This window comes from Bufo bufo, chromosome 2 (assembly GCF_905171765.1).
Source record: "Bufo bufo chromosome 2, aBufBuf1.1, whole genome shotgun sequence".
NCBI lineage: Eukaryota > Metazoa > Chordata > Amphibia > Anura > Bufonidae > Bufo > Bufo bufo.
In genome coordinates, this window is record NC_053390.1 from 744,580,768 (window position 1) to 744,603,347 (window position 22,580).

Sequence of the window (22,580 nt, forward strand, 5' to 3'; positions counted from 1 at the left end):
GCAGCCCATGTTCTCAGCTCTATACACAAAATCCCTGTGACAGGTTCCCTTTAAATGATAAGAATGACCTTAGTGTTTTCCTCAAAAAATAATGAACATCTAGGGTAGCGCTTATTTGATTACTGTTGTTTGTTTTTAAATGCAAGATACACATATGTTAATACACATGCTGCATTGCGATAAATCTGTATATTACACTGCTCAAAAAAATAAAGGGAACACTTAAACAACACAATGTAACTCCAAGTCAATCACACTTCTGTGAAATCAAACTGTCCACTTAGGAAGCAACACTGAGTGACAATCAATTTCACATGCTGTTGTGCAAATGGGATAGACAACAGGTGGAAATTATAGGCAATTAGCAAGACACCTCCAATAAAGGAGTGGTTCTGCAGGTGGTGACCACAGACCACTTCTCAGTTCCTATGCTTCCTGGCTGATGTTTTGGTCACTTTTGAATGCTGGCGGTGCTTTCACTCTAGTGGTAGCATGAGACGGAGTCTACAACCCACACAAGTGGCTCAGGTAGTGCAGCTTGCTTATCCAGGAAGGCACATCAATGTGAGCTGTGGCAAGAAGGTTTGCTGTGTCTGTCAGCGTAGTGTCAAGAGCATGGAGGCGCTACCAGGAGACAGGCCAGTACATCAGAAGACGTGGAGGAGGCCGTAGGAGGGCAACAACCCAGCAGCAGGACAGCTACCTCCGCCTTTGTGTAAGGAGGAACAGGAGGAGCACTCCCAGAGCCCTGCAAAATGACCTCCAGCAGGCCACAAATGTGCATGTGTCTGCTCAAACGGTCAGAAACAGACTCCATGAGGGTGATATGAGGGCCCGACGTCCACAGGTGGGGGTTGTGCTTACAGCCCAACACCGTGCAGGACGTTTGGCATTTGCCAGAGAACACCAAGATTGGCAAATTCGCCACTGGTGCCCTGTGCTCTTCACAGATGAAAGCAGGTTCACACTGAGCACATGTGACAGACGTGACAGAGTCTGGAGACGCCGTGGAGAACGTTCTGCTGCCTGCAACATCCTCCAGCATGACTGGTTTGGCATTGGGTCAGTAATGGTGTGGGGTGGCATTTCTTTGGAGGGCCGCACAGCCCTTCATGTGCTCGCCAGAGGTAGCCTGACTGTCATTAGGTACCGAGATGAGATCCTCAGACCCCTTGTGAGACCATATGCTGGTGCGGTTGGCCCTGGGTTCCTCCTAATGTAAGACAATGCTAGACCTCATGTGGCTGGAGTGTGTCAGCAGTTCCTGCAAGACGAAGGCATTGATGCTATGGACTGGCCCGCCCGTTCCCCAGACCTGAATCCAATTGAGCACATCTGGGACCTCATGTCTCGCTCTATCCACCAACATCACGTTGCACCACAGACTGTCCAGGAGTTGGCAGATGCTTTAGTCCAGGTCTGGGAGGAGATCCCTCAGGAGACCGTCCGCCACCTCATCAGGAGCATGCACAGGCGTTGTAGGGAGGTCATACAGGCACGTGGAGGCCACACACACTACTGAGCCTCATTTTGACTTGTTTTAAGGACATTACATCAAAGTTGGATCAGCCTGTAGTGTGTTTTTCCACTTTAATTTTGAGTGTGACTCCAAATCCAGACCTCCATGCGTTGAAAAATTGGATTTCCATTTTTTTTTTTGTGATTTTGTTGTCAGCACATTCAACTATGTAAAGAACAAAGTATTTCAGAAGAATATTTAATTAATTCAGATCTAGGATGTGTTATTTTTGTGTTCCCTTTATTTTTTTGAGCAGTGTATTTGATTACCATGATAATGGTGCAGAGCGGCACATAAAATGATCACCTGTGGGACATGATTACGTCAGTGGCCAGAAGAAGCACAACTGCGCATAAGGGCCGTCGCCTTTGACTACAGGAAAGTTTGTCCGCCCCTGTCACACATGTATATGTCTGTTTAGACGAATAAAGGATTTTTATACGACTAATGGTGAGTGCCGCGTTACTTATATGCTCTATATTTAGGTAATACTTTTTGTTTAATATTTTTACTATTTATATAATTGAAGAACACTTTAGGGTTTTGTATTACTCTCTTTGGCAATAAATCTCTGTCCCCAACTTTGCTGCCTTCATTTGTTTTTTACATCATTTTTTTTCCTTATAGCTGTCTTTTTAGTGCTTCTTTCTGTCTTCATCTACCTTACCTTTGTACAAATTTCTTTGTAGAATTACAACACTTCCTTAATATTTGGGTCAATGTACTATTTGTATTTAGAAAATAAATGCATCCAAATGACAATACTGAGAAACTACTTACTCTTCATAGGTGCTGGCTCCAAAATCCAATAAATGATCAGCTGAATGGCTTGTCCTATTAATTGAGATCTTTGAATCGGATTGACCATTTACATTCCCCTCCCTTTGCATTGCTTGTGGATTTATTTCTTGGTCACAGATCATGTTTACATGTTGTAGATGACCTTCTTTCTTGGTTACTGTCACAATATTTTGGTCCATGCTTTCTGGATCATTGGTTTCATCATTGTTGTCATTCTGTTGGCTTATTATAGAGTTGTCAGATTCATCCCTTTGTACATTTGTTGCTAATTCTTCTTCCTGATTTGTATTTACCTTAAGTTCAGCAGATTCTTCATGAGCAATTTCTACTGCAGCCTCAGTCTTGTGATCTTCATTGGCAAAATGTTTCAATTGTATGTCAATGTTTTCCAAATGTTCTTCACTTCGCTTCAGGTTTCTTTCTGTATCTTCAAGTATTTGATTGACCATAATAAGATAATTGATGTAATCTGCATGTGAAAAAATTGGGCAGAGATAAATAACATTTTCGTTTGGTGGTACTTTACCAATCCTTAGTTACCTTTACTATGCTCACCAATAAGACTAATACCTGTTAAAGGAGGTTCAAAGAAAGTCTTGTATTTTCATTTTTTGTGGACATCTGTGGACTTAATGATGCCAGCATTCACTAAGGCCCCCTATACCCAACCCAACTTTAGCTTTGTGGATAACTTCCAGCCACCCAACTGCAGGAGTAATAGCTAGCTACTCATAGGTTCTCGGCCACTAAATACATAACACGATTGTGGAATGTGGTTTATATTTATCCTATTATCTTTCCCTTAATGATTCACCAGTTATTGTATTGGGACTTCAAAGGAATCTCCATCAACTTTGTAGTGGATTGAACTCCCCACTGCAGTGCTGCTCCAGTTGACTTCCATTCTGGTATATATACACAACATTTTGATCACTTTTTATAATTTTATTTTATGCGCAGGTGAGCTGACCAATAAACAGCTATTCTGGCATTGTGATTCTTTTTTTACGCTATGGCTTTTACCATGCTGGACATATAACACAAAGGGGGAGAGTTATCCTCTCCTTTGCACCAGAAAATTGGCTTTAAAAAGTTTTAAGCTGTGTGTGATTTTTGAAAAATAAGTTGTAAGGGCCTCTTTTTACACTGCCCTCACCATTTTTCCAAAAGGGGGCAACATAATGGCGGGAAAGGGGCATGGTCAACAGCCGAGACAAATTTATTTTCATTTATACCAGTTTTCTGGTGCAAATATGGCCAGAAATGTACAGCAGTTCAGAGTTGTCGTAGATTTCAGTTTAGGCACACGGACTGCCAGAGGATGTGCCTAATTTATGACTAGGACTGTGCCCCATCTTCCACATAATACCTTAAGAGTTCAGATATTTACAGATGCCGCTACATGAATTATGCTACCCCTTCTGCTTTCTAAATACTCAAACACCACAGCCACTATTGACCACGGTATCTGAGGAGCTAAATGATTGAGTATGGTTTAATTTTATTTTTTATGAACTAGGGAGAGATTATCAAGATCGGCGTTTTGATCCCCTGTCATATGTGTCATGGAATATATATGTTCCTATGGAAATAACTGGACAGATAAGAACCCTCTATTTATCGTCAGTCAGAGTCTATTGTTTGTAGGAAACTGTCTGTTGGTTTAGCTATGCCTTATTAGTGAACTAAAGATGGGTATTTACATTAGGTGAATGTTGGCTGAACCTGCTGATTTCAATGGGAATGGTCCACCATCTAATGTGTATGAGGGTGATTCAATGAAAGATGTCTCAAGGAGGGATCAAGCAGTGTGACCTCAATAAGGCTACATTCACATGACCGTAAGTGTTTTGCAGTCTGCAGATTGCGGATCCACAAAACACGGATAATGGCCGTGTGCGTTCCACATTTTGCGGACCGCACATGGCCGGCACTGTGATAGAAATTACATTATTTTTACAGTGCCATGGAACGGAACTACAGATGTAGACTGCACATAATATGCTGTCTGCATCTTTTGTGGCCCCATTGAAATGAATGGGTCTGCACCTGTTCCACAAGATTCCCTAAAACAAATCAATTTGTTGTCATGCGAGATAAGCTGCCTGATGTGTCTGGCAGTGCCTTATTTTGCTAGTCGTTCTGAGAATACATGTACGCTTGGCTAAGTATAAATAACTTTATTCAGAAGTACTCTGAATGGCTTAAAATGAATTATTCTAATGTACTATTTGTAATTTTCTTCAGGGTTTCTGGAATAGACATTCATATCAGTGGTGTATGGATGTATGGATTCCAGTGGGGTCGCAGGAGCAATGTATAGGCAGGAGCACACATTGCACAGATATTCTATGCCAGACTTTAGGGGAGAGGGCACAGGCAGGACTACTAATGTGCTATACAGAACTACTGCCTAAAGCCTTGTGTAGCTGACCGAGTGGCCGCAGGCAGGAGCTCTCTATAGCACATCACTGCTCCTACCTGTTCCCGCTTATCTAAAGCCTGGCATAGCACATCTACAGTATGCCTGGCTTCAGCCAAGCACAGCTGGCACAGGCAGCAATCCATACTCCTGCCTGTACATCACTCCTGTGGCCCCAGTGGAATCAGTACCCCCCGTACACCACTGACAGTACAAGTACAAGTGAAAAGATTACAAAGCTCGAAAGATGTCCATTTCACATGAAAAGTCTGAAAAAATTTGATCAAGTATATTAGAAAAATTCATTTAATTCCATTTAGAGTAATTCTGAATAAAGTTATTCTAAAGTTTTGGTATACTTTAAACTTTCTTACAATTGCAATGGTTGCCATTTATTTTTACTATGATGCTTCTGTATGTGGGAAAAGACACAAACTGATCACAAGAATACCAATATGGTTCTTCATCCCCCATAAGGAAACATTAAGGTGTCCCAATGGTTTAACTCCCCACTAAATGTCTTTACTGTTGATTAAGGGAAAAAGCAGCCCCGACTCTATCTCAATAAACGGAATATATATATATATATATGAAATTATCTTACCATTTGTTATGTTTAGATCCTTAAATTTCTCCTGAAGTCCCTTTAATGTATGAAGCATGGTCTTCAATGTCTCTGTTGTTCCACTCAGTTTTGCACACAAAGTTTTGCGAAGATCACAAATTAATGAAACTAATGGACACATGAGTTCTTTTATATCTTGATTATTTTGGGGATGCAGTCCCTCCAGTACATCCTTCACGTTGTCATTGTACTGCTGAATCTGTGCCAGAATCACTGTCAGATTATCATCCTTAGCATTAGTTTGATCACTCGATGGCAAGTCCATCTTTCTACTGGGAAATTCTACTATTCTGTCACCAGCCGGTTCTAATCAGGTTGCAGTGAAATTGAAGTAGTGTTTTTCTGTCCGCTGTTCTGCCTGTCACAGTGAGTAGTCTTTCTCTTAACTCCTAGTCTTTAAGTCACTGAAGGCAGCAAGTTACTATAGACACTGCAAGGAGTGGCAGAGGCAGCACCGTACACAGAGATTACAGATAAGGAAGTGGATTGTCCACTACTACAGTAAATCACTTCAGTCATTGACATGAGCTTTGTCTAAGCTATTTACTAATGCAATTCTCTAGCTCAAATTCCTCTTTCAGCTGACAGCTTCATCTCTATTTGATCTCAAAGTATGAAATATATTGGCGGAAACATCATGGATTTACTTATGTTTTTGCTACCAGGAAGATTTCAATTTTTTAAGGGAAAACAGTAGGGGAATTTATTATGATCTTTGCACCAGAAAAGTCACTTCAAAAAGACGCACACAGCATTTTTGAAAATATGTTGTGACTTTTTGAGTTTTATTATGTTTTTTTTGCTAAAAAAAATGGACGGGGCTTAGTGAAAGGGGTCTGATGGATTTATTGTAGTTTATACAGTAAACTAGCATAAATGATAGTGCAAATCTATGCAGAGGCATGGCCATAGATTTGGTTTCTCTAGCACATGGAGACTGTCACTATGGCAGCTACTGAGAATTAGATGTAGTATTGGATTTCACCCTCCAGTGAATAGTCAATCATTTGGCAATGAAACCCCCTTTTATGGATAGAGGAGGTCCTGATGGCTCAAACACTTTAAAGCCCAGGCTCAGATTGGCCTACAGGGAAGTAGGTAAATCTCCCAGTGGGCACAGGTGGCAAATGGCACAATAGACTGACAGCACTACATACAGACAGCATCTCATGCCACCTATGTGTCCATTTGAAAATCTGACTAGATTATTTAACAAAATATCCAGTTTATTATTATAAATGCCTCGGCTGGCTGAGATGATTTCTAGGTACAGAGAGAGCCTGGACAGTATCCTCCTTCACCAGTGATCGGCCTTCTGAACATTCATGTTGGGTCTCCCATCTTACTGCTGCCTGCTGCTGTGTAAGCATGTGCTCCTTATTCGCATGCTTAGATAAGAAAGCCCTAGTCCAAGGCTAGAGTCAGTCAGCAGAATGCTAATAGGGTCTGCAGAACAGACTGAGACACAGAACAGTCTGAGACACAGGCTAGGTAGTGGGCTCCTACTGAAAAAAATGTGTGTTGGCACAGATTTTAGGGATTTGTTGAGGAAGGTTAGGTGATATTTACATGTGACTGTACAGTGGACCCAAAGAAACTAACCAGATGAATGCCACCACTGGAAGGACAATCTCAAATTAAAACTTAAGTTTTATTACATAATTTAAAAATTAAAAATAACTCAAGTGATGTATTAATAACCAGTGCTCAAATATGCAAAATGAAGAGATCTTACCCAGTCTGTTGATTTCTAGCGCTTTTATTCAACAAAAAATCAATGGAGGATCAGGGTAGGATCAAAAGACTGCTCCTAATTATCCCTACATACCCTGATCTACTCTGGTTGTCCAAGTGGGCGGGTTGACCACCCTTAGTTCCCATGAAATGTTTCTACCAGCTGCCTACAGCAGAACCCTACAACTGATGCTGAGAGTAGAGAATATTTTTGTCCACCTGCTTAAGTAGTAGGGGGTCTGGATCACATGGGTCCCGATGTGTTTCTGCTTAATTGTGATGTTCATCAGGAGACCTATAGAGAGAAATATATATATCCAGATGTTCCCACTAGATAAAGTATAGGTATAAAGGGCAAAAAAATTAGCCTAGCGCTGCACTGTACTGTGAAGATATTCTTTAGCATAGTTAATTCAGAGAGTGCTACTAAGGGGAAAGTTTAAATCAAGTTTTCACATAGAAATGTAAACAAAATCAATAAATAAAGTATATTAGAAAAGAAATTCTGATCTGATCTTTAGTCTTGAGAAGAGATGTCTAAGGGGGGACATGATTAACCTATACAAATATATAAATGGGTCATACAAAAAATACGATGAAAAACTGTTCCATGTAAAATGTGCTCAAAAGACAAGGGGGCACTGCCTCCAACTGGAAAAGAAGTTCAGTCTCCAGAAGGATCAACGCTTCTTTACTGTAATAACTATGAATCTGTGGAATAGACTTCCTCAGGACGTGGTCACAGTAGGAACAGTGGACAGTTTTAAAAAAGGTTTAGATGAATTCTTATGAAAATGTGTAGAAATCTGAGTCTCACTTCCTTCTGGGATTTGCGTTCCCACCTATTCCTTGGTTGAACTTGATGGACTTATGTCTTTTTTCAACCGTATTAACTATGTAACTGTCCCTAGACATTAGAAAAAATAAATACATAAATGGCAGTTACACTTTAATTATTCTGTAATAAAAAAGATACATTTCAGATTCAGAATTAAAAATTCTTGAAGCTCAATGGTTGAACACGATATTTTATGCATTGGTGCCTAATTTCTGTTACATTAGCCATAGAGACATCTTACTGTTGTATTTTATGCTATTTGATGTACTTAGCGTTTCAGGATGATAGTTTAAGCCTCTGTCAAGGATATGAGTTTAACTTCAGCATTTATTAAGGTAATCAGAAGTAGTCAACACAAAGGATTATGGTCTCTCTATATATCCATTAGCACATATCCCTACGGCTTAACCTAAAATCTTACATAAAACAAAAGTCAACTGGGAGAGCTTCACTGCCCCCTTATAAACTGTTCTCATGTTAACAAACAGAATTAGCTTTGAACAGTGAATGGGAACTTACATCCAGCAGAAAAGTAATGCTATGTTAAAAGCTTTGAATAGAGAGTGATTAGCGTGTAGTCAGGATAAATTACCAGATACATTGCAGTTACCAGGTAAATGTAGAGACCTATTAATTACAGCAGCTCAGAAAACCCAGGGCTATTAGCAGAAGTGGAACTTGTGACGCCAAGAACTCTCTTGTATAATAGAAGCATGCATGGCATCTTGTATGACTATGTTCACTCTGAGTTTGGGCACTTCATTCTGTGGGAAAATTTTACATATGGTTGTACTAAAAAAGTGTAGTTGTCCACTCTTTTCAATGCAGCTGAGGTAAAAGAATACCTATACACATTTGGCTAATAACCTAAGGGCAGGTTAGATATAAAGTGTAAGGGCCCATTTATATGGGCTGTTGGCCAGCTGAGTGTTCATTTGTCAAGTACTTGCTGCTTTTAATCAAGGGATGTGCTGACATTGGCTAATTTCAAAGGTCCGTATAGTTTATGTCAGCACTACCCAATTGATCCTGTACTGCATACCAACGTCTACCAAACAATTGCACTGTATTCAGGGGCGTAGCTAAAGGCTCATGGGCCCTAGTGCAAGAGTTCAGCACTAGCCCTGTTGCCTGAAGCAAAAATTTAAACAACCTACCCCATGCAAAATTGACCCCCCATTCCCCGCAGCCAGAGGTGTAACTTAAAAATTATGGGCCCCTGTGCAAAATCTATAACAGAGCCCTCCCAGCATGGATTTTCTATATTTATGGTGGCTTCTGTGGCACAAGGGTCTTTGGGGCCTCCTCAGGCTCCTGGGCCCGGTAGAGACTGCCACCTCTGCACCCCCGATAGCTATGCCACTGACTGTATTTTCAAAAGCACAAACGTAATAAAAGGCAGCACCTCCATAACACAATATATACACAACATAAGCACAATCCACTTTATTAGGTACAAATACATTACAAAAAAATTTAAAATGCATTTAAAGGGTTTCTATCACTTTGTATCACATAATTAGCTGTCAGACACTAGCGATCTGCTAGTGTCTGCTCTGGCCAACCATCCTACTATAATCGCTTGTGGGGCAGCGGTTTTGCTAAAAACAAACTTTAATAAATATGCTAATGAGCCTCTAGGTGCTATGTGGGCGTCATTAGCACCTAGAGGCTCCGTCTACCTTCATAAACAGTCGCCGCCCAGCGCATCCCTCCAGCCCGCCCATGTCCTGCTGAATGCGATCCTCCGTGTGACGCAACGGACGAATTCTCGCGCATGCGCCGTGCGCGGCTGTATTCGGCCCATTTGAGATGTCTGAGCTAGCGGACGAATTCTCGCGCATGCGCCGTGCGCGGCTGTATTCGGCACATTTGAGACGTCTGAGCTGGGAGCAGACATTAAATGCGCATGCGCCGAATACAGCCGCGCACGGCGCATGCGCGAGAATTCGTCCGCTGCGTCACACGGAGGATCGCATTCAGCAGGACATGGGCGGGCTGGAGGGACGCGCTGGGCGGCGACTGTTTATGAAGGTAGACGGAGCCTCTAGGTGCTAATGACGCCCACATAGCACCTAGAGGCTCATTAGCATATTTATTAAAGTTCGTTTTTTTAGCAAAACCGCTGCCCCACAAGCGATTATAGTAGGATGGTTGGCCAGAGCAGACACTAGCAGATCGCTAGTGTCTGACAGCTAATTATGTCATACAAAGTGATAGAAACCCTTTAAAATACAAAAAGACCGACTTTAACTTCATACGGATGTCCAAAAGAGTTCCCGAAGGAAAGCAGCTTTTTTTTTGCAAAATGCTCCTATTCCCCCAAATAAGCAGATATGTCAATAAAATAATACAATTACAATACAATAGATAATAAACAAATAAAATAATCAATTGGTAGCAAAGCAAAAAAGTTTAAAGCAAATATGCCATCGCAAATTAGTATAGTAAAATAATTATAGAGTAAGATCCGCTGGATAGAAGGCAGTGTGTTACCCAAAAAAGGGCTGGGGGTTTCTTTTAAAGATTAAAGGGGTTATCCCATCACAATGATCACTGTTAAATCTGTTAATGATTTGACTGTGATAATTTTATTAAATACATTTAATTACCCAATTCCCACCATTTTTGAGAAAATAAGTTCCCTCTTACCTGATCGTTGTCTTTCGTCTCCCCTGGTTACGGCCACCTCTCCTGTCGAATCCCGCTGGGCCGCGCTTGCGCAGAAGACTGAAGATTTTCTCCCGGCCGGGCCGTGCAATGTCCTGAACGCGAGAAAATCTTCAGTCTTCAGTCAATCTTCAGTCTTCTGCGCAAGCGCGGCCCGGCCGGGAGAAGAATCCAGGAAGTGAACGTCGCGCTCAACAAGTATAGGTATAAAAAGTGAAGATGGGAATACCCCTTTAACAAAAGGGTGTATAGAATATCCCACCCATTGGATTAATCAGAGATCACTTAATGAACGCTGATTAAATTGGTATATCACCAATCAGCGGTGGTGCTAGTTATGGTCTTAGTGAAAGGAACCCAAGTTCTAATCTGAAAAGATAGTTGGGCAAATGTGCTGACTACATAGAAATATGAAATGAAATCTGGCACTCCATGTCCAAAATTGCAACATAATTACTGTTACAGAGGTACATGAAACTGCCCCCAAACATGGCAGAACAAAAGCACAACCTGCTGGAGGTGATGCAGTCATATACATTGTCATATAAATATGATTTGTCAAGAATAAGGCTAGTTTCACACTAGTGTTAAGAGCTCTATGGATCCAGCATTGCTGCCTGAATGCCCGCCGGCCCAATTTACTATAATGGGGATCACCAGAGATCCGGCCGCAACCCGGCAAATATGCCAAGGATTGCCTGGACAAATACCTCTGAGCGCTGCGGTTTTCGGTCCATGCAATCTTTAATACATGCAATCTATTAGACAGTAGGAAGACCAATTAACTGTATGGTGATGGCCCCTATTGCATGTAGGGCTCTTGTTCAGATGCAAAGCCTACATTTTGATATGTCTGTCTGTTTGGTATGTATGTTGTTAGACCATACTGTTGATAAGCAGATCTTGCACAATGGAAAGCATGTTTATCTTCAAATGGGAAGCAAACCAACAATTCTTCTAAAGGTACAACTTATCAGCAGGACTGCTACTGCCAAGCAAATATCTACTAGTATGTAAATGTACTGAAGATGTACGAGATAAACTAACAATACTGGGGCAGGTGTTGTTTTGGTATCTGTGCAACGGCAGCCCAGGAGGATCGAGAGGAGGATGGGAACAATCAAACTTTTAGCAGTGACCCTGTTCTGGGGTACTGCATCTACATCAACCCTCCTTTTGAATTACATTAGGTCTTATGCACGCAATGCATTTTTGACAAAACAAGAAGTAGATTCTATAAAGAAAATAAAAAAGATTAAAAAAAAGGATAACACTAGATTTACACAAACTGGCCCAGATTTACTAAAGTGTCTGCGCCACAAATCTGTCTAAAGAACATGCACACGGCTGACTTTGATGCTGTTAAAATCCACCATGTATACCAAGCTAGAAACCTCTTCAAATGCTGTGCATCCACTTGTGGCTTAGCTTGAAGTGGCGTCTGTTCACACATTGCTCCTGGAAAGGAATGTGCCCATTCTTGGCCTGGTCCTGGCTTTTAGTTGTCTGCACCCACACCCTTCTTCTTCCTCCCTAGTGCTTTTTCCTGCCGACATGTGCAGAAAAATGGCACCTTGCGCCGTTTTACTGGATTCATCCAAAATGAACCTGAAAAGGTTTGTGTTCATCTGTCATCCGAAACAGACATGCAGTTCTCTTAGCTTAGTGGAGCAGACAGAAGCAGGAGCTCGCTCGGGCTAATCCTGGCATAGTACATGGGTACAGAGTACCCATGCGCTATGCCAAGATTTAGTAATCGTCCAGGGAGCATGGGCAGAAGCAGCAATATGTGCTCCTGCCTGTACTCATAGCACTGCTGCTGCCCATTCTTAAAATGTACTCCGTACTCTGAGCTGTCAGCGGTGTACAGAGAACAGAGTTTTAAGCGCATCAGGGAATGGTGAGCTTTATGTCGGAAAAAGTATAGTAAAAAAAGAAAATTCATTAATAAAGTATATTAGAGATAGTTTTATTCGGGCATTAGGGAGAACATATTAAACGTTTATATAAAGGTTTAGTTACTCTTTAATCTTTAGTAGAGTTGAGCGAACACCTGGATGTTCGAGTTCGAGAAGTTCGGCCGAACTTCCCGGAAATGTTCGGGTTCGGGATCTGAACCCGACCCGAACTTCATCCCGAACCCGAACCCCATTGAAGTCAATGGGGACCCGAACTTTTCGGCACTAAAAAGGCTGTAAGACAGCCCAGGAAAGAGCTAGAGGGCTGCAAAAGGCAGCAACATGTAGGTAAATCCCCTGCAAAACAAATGTGGATAGGGAAATGAATAAAAATAAAAATAAAATAAATAAAAATTAACCAATATCAATTGGACAGAGGTCCCATAGCAGAGAATCTGGCTTCACGTCAGCAGAGAATCAGTCTCTTAATGCCATAGCAGAGAATCTGGCTTCATGTCAGCACAGAATCAGTCTTCATGTCATAGCAGAGAATCAGGCTTCACGTCACCCACTACTGGAACAGGCCAGTGTCACATATTTAGGCCCCGGCACCCAGGCAGAGGAGAGAGGTCCCGTAACAGAGAATCTGGCTTCATGTCAGCACAGAATCAGTCTTCATGTTATAGCAGAGAATCAGGCTTCACGTCACCCACCACTGGAACAGGCCACTGTCACATATTTAGGCCCCGGCACCCAGGCAGAGGAGAGAGGTCCCGTAACAGAGAATCTGGCTTCATGTCAGCACAGAATCAGTCTTCATGTCATAGCAGAGAATCAGGCTTCACGTCCCCCACCACTGGAACAGGCCACTGTCACATATTTAGGCCCCGGCACCCAGGCAGAGGAGAGAGGTCCCGTAACAGAGAATCTGGCTTCATGTCAGCACAGAATCAGTCTTCATGTTATAGCAGAGAATCAGGCTTCACGTCACCCACCACTGGAACAGGCCACTGTCACATATTTAGGCCCCGGCACCCAGGCAGAGGAGAGAGAACCCGTAACAGAGAATCTGGCTTCATGTCAGCACAGAATCAGTCTTCATGTCATAGCAGAGAATCAGGCTTCACGTCACCCACCACTGGAACAGGCCACTGTCACATATTTAGGCCCAGGCACCCAGGCAGAGGAGAGAGGTCCCGTAACAGAGAATCTGACTTCATGTCAGCACAGAATCAGTCTTCATGTTATAGCAGAGAATCAGGCTTCACGTCACCCACCACTGGAACAGGCCACTGTCACATATTTAGGCCCCGGCACCCAGGCAGAGGAGAGAGGTCCCGTAACAGAGAATCTGGCTTCATGTCAGCACAGAATCAGTCTTCATGTCATAGCAGAGAATCAGGCTTCACGTCACCCACCACTGGAACAGGCCACTGTCACATATTTAGGCCCCGGCACCCAGGCAGAGGAGAGAGGTCCCGTAACAGAGAATCTAGCTTCATGTCAGCACAGAATCAGTCTTCATGTCATACCAGAGAATCAGGCTTCACGTCACCCACCACTGGAACAGGCCACTGTCACATATTTAGACCCCGGCACCCAGACAGAGGAGAGGTTCATTCAACTTTGGGTTGCCCCGCAATATAATGGTAAAATGAAAATAAAAATAGGATTGAATGAGGAAGTGCCCTGGAATACAATTATATATTGTTAAGGGGAGGTAGTTAATGTCTAATCTGCACAAGCGATGGACAGGTCCTGTGGGCTCCATCCATGCCTCTGCACAAGGGATGGACAGGTCCTGTGGGATCAGTGCCTGGTTCCTTTTTATGAACGTCAGCTTGTCCACATTGGCTGTAGACAGGCGGCTGCGTTTGTCTGTAATGACGCCCCCTGCCGTGCTGAATACACGTTCAGACAAAACGCTGGCCGCCGGGCAGGCCAGCTCCTCCAAGGCATAAAAGGCTAGCTCTGGCCACGTGGAAAATTTGGAGACCCTGAAGTTGAATGGAGCCGAACCATCAGTCAGTACGTGGAGGGGTGTGCACAGGTACTGTTCCACCATCTTATTGAAATGTTGCCTCCTGCTAACACGTTCCATATCAGGTGGTGGTGCAGTTAGCTGTGGCGTGGTGACAAAACTTTTCCACATCTCTGCCATGCTAACCCTGCCCTCAGAAGAGCTGGCCGTGACACAGCTGCGTTGGCGACCTCTTGCTCCTCCTCTGCCTTCGCCTTGGGCTTCCACTTGTTCCCCTGTGACATTTGGGAATGCTCTCAGTAGTGTGTCTACCAACGTGCGCTTGTACTCGCGCATCTTACTATCACGCTCCAGTGCATGAAGTAAGGTGGGCACATTGTCTTTGTACCGTGGATCCAGCAGGGTGGCAACCCAGTAGTCCGCACACGTTAAAATGTGGGCAACTCTGCTGTCGTTGCGCAGGCACTGCAGCATGTAGTCGCTCATGTGTGCCAGGCTGCCCAGAGGTAAGGACAAGCTGTCTTCTGTGGGAGGCGTATCGTCATCGTCCTGCGTTTCCCCCCAGCCACGCACCAGTGATGGGCCCGAGCTGCGTTGGGTGCCAGCCCGCTGTGAACCTGCTTCATCCTCATCCTCCTCCACCTCCTCCTCATCCTCGTCCTCCTCGTCCTCCAGTAGTGGGCCCTGTCTGGCCACATTTGTACCTGGCCTCTGCTGTTGCAAAAAACCTCCCTCTGATTCACTTCGAAGAGACTGACCTGAAAGTGCTAAAAATGACCCCTCTTCCTCCTCCTCCTCCTGGGCCACCTCCTCTTCCATCATCGCCCTGTGTTTTCTCAAGGAGACATAGAAGTGGTATTGTAACGCTGATAACGGCGTCATCGCCACTGGCCATGTTGGTGGAGTACTCGAAACAGCGCAACAGGGCACACAGGTCTCGCATGGAGGCCCAGTCATTGGTGGTGAAGTGGGGCTGATCCGCAGTGCGACTGACCCGTGCGTGCTGCAGCTGAAACTCCACTATGGCCTGTTGCTGCTCGCACAGTCTGTCCAGCATGTGCAAGGTGGAGTTCCACCTGGTGGGCACGTCGCATATGAGGCGGTGAGCGGGAAGGCCGAAGTTACGCTGTAGCGCAGACAGGCGAGCAGCGGCAGGGTGTGAACGCCGGAAGCGCGAACAGACGGCCCGCACTTTATGCAGCAGCTCTGACATGTCGGGGTAGTTGCGAATGAACTTCTGCACCACCAAATTCAGCACATGCGCCAGGCAAGGGATGTGCGTCAAACCGGTTAGTTCCAGAACTGCAACGAGATTTCGCCCATTATCGCACACCACCAGGCCGGGCTTGAGGCTCACCGGCAGCAACCACTCGTCGGTCTGTTGTTCTATACCCCGCCACAACTCCTGTGCGGTGTGGGGCCTGTCCCCCAAACATATGAGTTTCAGAACGGCCTGCTGACGTTTACCCCGGGCTGTGCTGAAGTTGGTGGTGAAGGTGTGTGGCTGACTGGATGAGCAGGTGGAAGAAGAGGAGGAGGAAGCTGAGTAGGAGGAGGAGGAGACAGGAGGCAAAGAATGTTGCCCTGCGATCCTTGGCGGCGGAAGGACGTGCGCCAAACAGCTCTCCGCCAGGGGCCCAGCTGCCACTACATTTACCCAGTGTGCAGTTAGGGAGATATAGCGTCCCTGGCCGTGCTTACTTGTCCACGTATCTGTGGTTAGGTGGACCTTGCCACAGATGGCGTTGCGCAGTGCACACTTGATTTTATCGGATACTTGGTTGTGCAGGGAAGGCACGGCTCTCTTGGAGAAGTAGTGCCGGCTGGGAACAACATACTTTGGGACAGCAAGCGACATGAGCTGTTTGAAGCTGTGTGTGTCCACCAGCCTAAATGACAGCATTTCATAGGCCAGTAGTTTAGAAATGCTGGCATTCAGGGCCAGGGATCGAGGGTGGCTAGGTGGGAATTTACGCTTTCTCTCAAATGTTTGTGAGATGGAGAGCTGAACGCTGCCGTGTGACATGGTTGAGATGCTTGGTGACGCAGGTGGTGGTGTTGGTGGTACATCCCATGTTTGCTGGGCGGCAAATGTCAACGTCCCTCCAGAGGCGGAGGAAGAGGCCGAGGCGGCGGCAGCAGCAGAAGAGGCCGAGGCGGCAGCAGAAGAGGTAGCAGGGGGAGCCTGAGTGACTTCCTTGTTTTTAAGGTGTTTACTCCACTGCAGTTCATGTTTGGCATGCAGGTGCCTGGTCATGCAGGTTGTGCTAAGGTTCAGAACGTTAATGCCTCGCTTCAGGCTCTGATGGCACAGCGTGCTAACCACTCGGGTCTTGTCGTCAGCACATTGTTTGAAGAAGTGCCATGCCAGGGAACTCCTTGAAGCTGCCTTTGGGGTGCTCGGTCCCAGATGGCGGCGGTCAGTAGCAGGCGGAGTCTCTTGGCGGCGGGTGTTCTGATTTTGCCCACTGCTCCCTCTTTTGCTACGCTGTTGGCTCGGTCTCACCACTGCCTCTTCCTCTGAACTGTGAAAGTCAGTGGCACGACCTTCATTCCATGTGGGGTCTAGGACCTCATCGTCCCCTGCATCGTCTTCCACCCAGTCTTGATCCCTGACCTCCTGTTCAGTCTGCACACTGCAGAAAGACGCAGCAGTTGGCACCTGTGTTTCATCATCATCAGAGACGTGCTGAGGTGGTATTCCCATGTCCTCATCATCAGGAAACATAAGTGGTTGTGCGTTAGTGCATTCTATCTCTTCCACCCCTGGGGAAGGGCTAGGTGGATGCCCTTGGGAAACCCTGGCAGCAGAGTCTTCAAACAGCATAAGAGACTGCTGCATAACTTGAGGCTCAGACAGTTTCCCTGATATGCATGGGGGTGATGTGACAGACTGATGTGCTTGGTTTTCATGCGCCATCTGTGCGCTTTCTGCAGTAGACTGGGTGGGAGATAATGTGAACGTGCTGGATGCACTGTCGGCCACCCAATTGACTAATGCCTGTACCTGCTCAGGCCTTACCATCCTTAGAACGGCATTGGGCCCCACCAAATATCCCTGTAAATTCTGGCGGCTACTGGGACCTGAGGTAGTTGGTACACTAGGACGTGTGGCTGTGGCAGAACGGCCACGTCTTATCCCTGCACCAGAGAGTCCACTAACACCACCACGACCATGTCCACGTCCGCGTCCCTTACTAGATGTTTTCCTCATTGTTACCGTTCACCACAATAAGAAAAATATTATTCGGGCCAATGTATTGAATTAAAATTCAGACCTTTTTTTACAGACACCTAACACTGTCTGGCTATCTATTTAGGTACCGTATTACACTAATACAGGCACACCAGTAATGACAGATTTAGCTGAATATAAATGTAAGGCCTATTTTTTAGGCGCTGTGTGACAGGTATACGTTTAATCACAGAATTAGACTTGTATCTGCACTGTAGCGTGTGTGTTAAGTTTTTCAGAATGACCCTATCAGCACCTTGAATCTAATATACCCTTTTAGGGATAGATTTAAAGTAGGCCTGATACAGCAGAAACCACTAATTTTGAGAATTGCAAATTTGGGAATTGTTTTTCAACCCAGAACAAAAACTGTGCTTTTACGGTCACTAAAAATAACTTGACCAGCTAAAACAGTACTGATTTGGAGGAATATAAATGTCAGGCCTATTTTTTAGGCGCTGGGTGACAGGCTCAACTTGCCCCTGATGTAGTATATGGCCAAAAAATAACCACACTATTGATGGTTAAATGCACTTGGGTGACACAGGCTCAGCCTGCACCTGATGTAGTATATGGCCAAAAAATAACCACACTATTGATGGTTAAATGCACTTGATGAAAGCTTGACCCTGATGTAGGATATAGCAAAAAATAACCACACTATTGATGGTTAAATGCACTTGGGTGACACAGGCTCAGCCTGCACCTGATGTAGTATATGGCCAAAAAATAACCACACTATTGATGGTTAAATGCACTTGATGAAAGCTTGACCCTGATGTAGGATATAGCAAAAAATAACCACACTATTGATGGTTAAATGCACTTGGTGGTAGCTTGTGCTGGCGCACCACAAGCCACAAAATGGCCGCCGATCACCCCAGAAAAAAGTGACTGAAAAACGCTCTGGGCAGCCTAAAAACAATGAGCAATTGAATAGAAGCAGTTCAATGATCCACAGCTGTAGATCGATCACAGAATGAAGTCTTTTGGAGAAGTTAATCTGCCTAATCTCGCCCTAACGTCGCAGCTGTAACCTCTCCCTACGCTTGTATCAGCAGAGTGACGTGCAGCGCTACGTGACCCAAGCTTATATAGAGGCTGGGTCACATGCTGCACTGGCCAATCACAGCCATGCCAAAAGTAGGCAAGGCTGTGATGGCCTCTTGGGGCAAGTAGCATGATGCTTGTTGATTGACTGCTTTGCAGCCTTTCAAAAAGCGCCAAGAAAGCACCGAACACCGAACCCGAACCCAGACTTTTACGAAAATGTTCGGGTTCGGGTCCGTGTCACGGACACCCCAAAATTCGGTACGAACCCTGTGGCGAAACCAACCTCGCCATTGGGTTTTGGAGAGGCCTGGCTGCTGGCCTCTTGCCCCAGGATTATGGGCCATATACTAACTTTTAAACCCCTGAACCTATTCAAGTGAATTTTTGATAGGTTTGTCCCCAAGTTATACTGTTTAAATTGATGTTAGTTATATGTATGGCCAATGTAAACTCACAAAGTTGTAACAATTTATAATAAGTGTAACTTGTCAGCTTGGGATGAATATGCTGGGTGTGTTTCTATTGTGCCATTGTCCCATTGTGTGGTTAAATGGTGATGTCTGTCCTGTTGTCTCCACATGTGTATTGGTGATTTCTCTTTGTCCTGAGAGATAATTGGATTGCCCCTCGGTTGTCTCCGGGACAGAGGGGAGGAAACCATGATGCATTGTGGGGATATGTTGTATCATTGTACGTGTTGTAAATTACTGATTGGTTATATTTCAAACCCCTGTGGGCAGTACTATGTTTGTGGTTTATGAATAAAAGAGGCTGTACGTGAAGTACAGTCAGACCACTGCTTGACCCTTAACACGGAGCCTTGTCTCGTTATTGGGGGGATCCGCTGTATGTTGTTAGAGACTGATTGCCAGGAGTGTAAGCTGATTCCTGTTCGTCTGCTAGCAGCTATTCGTGAGGTTCCAGTTTGGAGTGCTACTTTGTATCCAGTTCGGGAGGTTGGTGTCCTGCAGTAGCTGTGCCTGTCTCTCAGAAAAGGGGCATATCGCTTAAACGGATTTTAACCCCTTGTCTGCTGAAACGGTCCGTTACAAACCCGAACTATACAGTTCGGGTTCGCTCATCCCTAATCTTTAGTACGGGGGTTAAAGAGTGAATAGAGTGAATACCAGGGCACTGCCAGAATGACACCCTTAGGGTTAGCCATACGCCAAAATGGTTAGTTGGCACAGTGGGTCCACACTCGCTTTCCCCTACTTACTTGTAGGCACTAAGCTGTTCTCACAGATCATTCCTCTGCTCTGAAGAGCCTCAGCTACAAATAAGTCACCCAACAAACACTAAGTCATATCTGTTTTCTTGACTTTGGTTTTCTGTTTCGGTATAGGAACAGAATGCCGGAATTGTGTATCTGGCGGTGTGTCCATCATATGCCAGATACAGAAATTCCAGTATTCTGTTCCTATATTGGAACAGAATACCAGAATAAGGAACACACATTTGGACTTAGTCTAAGGGAAAAATAATTCTTGTAAAGATGGGCCATAAATACTGAGTTGCTTATCATTTTTAGTCTCAAGACTAGGCATACATTTTTCCATCCTGTCATTGGGACATGGAAATCTCAGCATGCAGCTGACCTTCAAGTATACGCAAAGAAATGTGTGTAAAATGATCAGTTCTTCCTATTTTATATATAACTGAGAAAATTATTTGTGGTTGCTCGTCAACATATTTAAGTAGAAAATACCTAAACTCGAGTCTCGATCAAGCAATTTTCATTATTTTGTAATTACATATAGACTCCACAGGGAGATGTTGATATGATTCTCCTACTCCGTGCCATCTGGTTATAATTACCTTTACTCCCTACACATGACACAGACCTTTTATCTGTTTGTTTAGGAAGTATCTGATCATTAACCTTTTTTTCACAAGCTGCTTTTTTCCCATCAGTTTTCATCTTGTATTTTGGTTTATTTTCCTTGCCATCAATTGAATCTTCTTTACAAGTCTATTCTTGTTCTAGAATCATTTGCAGCTGTTTTTTTTTTTTTTTTTTGAATACCTATGGGTAAGTGTACAAACCGGTAATTGTATTTAAAGGGAACCTGTCACTGGGATTTTGTGTATAGAGCTGAGGACATGGGTTGCTAGATGGCCGCTAGCACATCCACAATACCTAGTCCCCATAGCTCTGTGTGCTTTTATTGTGTAAAAAAAACTATTTGAAACATATGCAAATTAACCTCAGATGAGTCCTGTACGTGAGATGAGTCAGGGACAGGACTCATCTCAGGGACAGGACTCATCTCAGGGACAGGACTCATCTCAGGGACAGGACTCATCTCAGGGACAGGACTCATCTCAGGGACAGGACTCATCTCAGGTTAATTTGCATATGTATCAAATAGTTCTTTTACACTATATTTGTTTATTACACAGAGCTATGGGGACTGGGTATTGCGGATGTGCTAGCGGCCATCTAGCAACCCATGTCCTCGGCTCTATACACAAAATCCCGGTGACAGGTTCCCTTTAAGTGTCATAGATCACGTCTAGCTCAGCACAGTATGTAAGTGGTACAAGCTTCATGGCTCATGACGTGCAGGTGACCCTTAATTGTTGGTATTATACAATATTTGTTTACTAATCAAATATATAAGAAATGTCTGTTATTGTCCACGCTTAAAAAATGTAAAATGTAAAAAAAAAAATTAATGTTAAAAAAATCATTTATGTAATCTGTAAAGTAGAGGCAGTGAAGAGCCATTTGTCTCTTTGATGTGGTTACAGAGCGATGCCAGTGTACTCGTAACCTAAACCATTAATACCCGGTTGTGAGCCATCCAATATTTTATTTGCACTATTAAGGAAAAGAGCCAAACAATCACCTGACACTTAGCATAAACAGAAAGGTATTGGAGTGTCTAACTGCAATACGTGTGCTATGATAGAGGCATGAATGCTAGAAATAGTCCACATCAGTAGTCCAATGGTTAGGGATAGAGAATGAGATGAGCAAAGTTTTGAAAAATTTGATTCGGCACTTTGGCGGATTTTGACAAGAAATTTGATTCCTTATGAATTACTTTGTCACAAATTGCTTTCCATTGTAGGGAGTGGGCATAATGATGGGGAACGGCGATCGCACTGCCGCCTGTCATTTAACTTCTCAGATACTGCGTTTAACACTGATCGTGGCATCTGTGACTCACATTCACCTGCTCAGGGTTAATTAGTGGTTAAAAAAAATTATACTCTCCTAATCCACTTGATCGCCGAGAGGCTGTCCAGGACCGTCTTGATTGAAGAAAACCTGCCAAAGGACCTGCGGCGAGCGTGATGATGTGACCACATTGAGCGTGTGGTGACCTAATCAGTGATGGAGTAATTGGACTTGCTAGATACAGTGAATAGTTTACATATTCCAGTCAGTCAGAGCTGAGCTGGGTGTATTAGAAATATAATGTCCCAAAGTTCAGGATAGTGTGGTGGCTTGGAGTGACGTTAGCACGCTCCCCACATATCCTGATGGAGACACAGTTAGTTTTTTGGAAACCCAAATCTTTGATCCAGAGGAAACTTAAAGAAAATCTCCCAGGCAATTGTACCACCACTGGAAAATATAAAGTTTTTTGCAGTTAAGATAATTTCTCTGGATCAATTTGTCATTCTCTTGTAAGGGTACTTTCACACTTGCGTTTTTCTTTTCCGGCGTTGAGTTCCGTCCTAGGGGCTCAAATCCGGAAAAGAACTGATCAGTTTTATCCCCATGCATTCTGAATGGAGAGTCCGTCCTTCAGGATGCATCAGGATGGCTCCGCTTCAGTCTTTTCGACGTTT

The 22,580-nt window shown here is 44.1% G+C and overlaps 1 protein-coding gene across 1 annotated transcript; it reads right to left on the reverse strand.

The window, feature by feature from the left end:
* Window positions 1-2,295: 2,295 nt before the first annotated feature.
* Window positions 2,296-5,689, reverse strand: LOC120991045. Its single transcript, XM_040419937.1, has 2 exons — window positions 5,347-5,689; window positions 2,296-2,789 (listed from the first exon to the last, which is right to left on the reverse strand). The coding sequence occupies exons 1-2, from the start codon at window positions 5,630-5,632 to the stop codon at window positions 2,296-2,298; spliced, it is 780 nt and encodes a 259-aa protein (XP_040275871.1). The 5' UTR covers window positions 5,633-5,689.
* Between the last annotated feature and the right edge of the window lie 16,891 nt (window positions 5,690-22,580).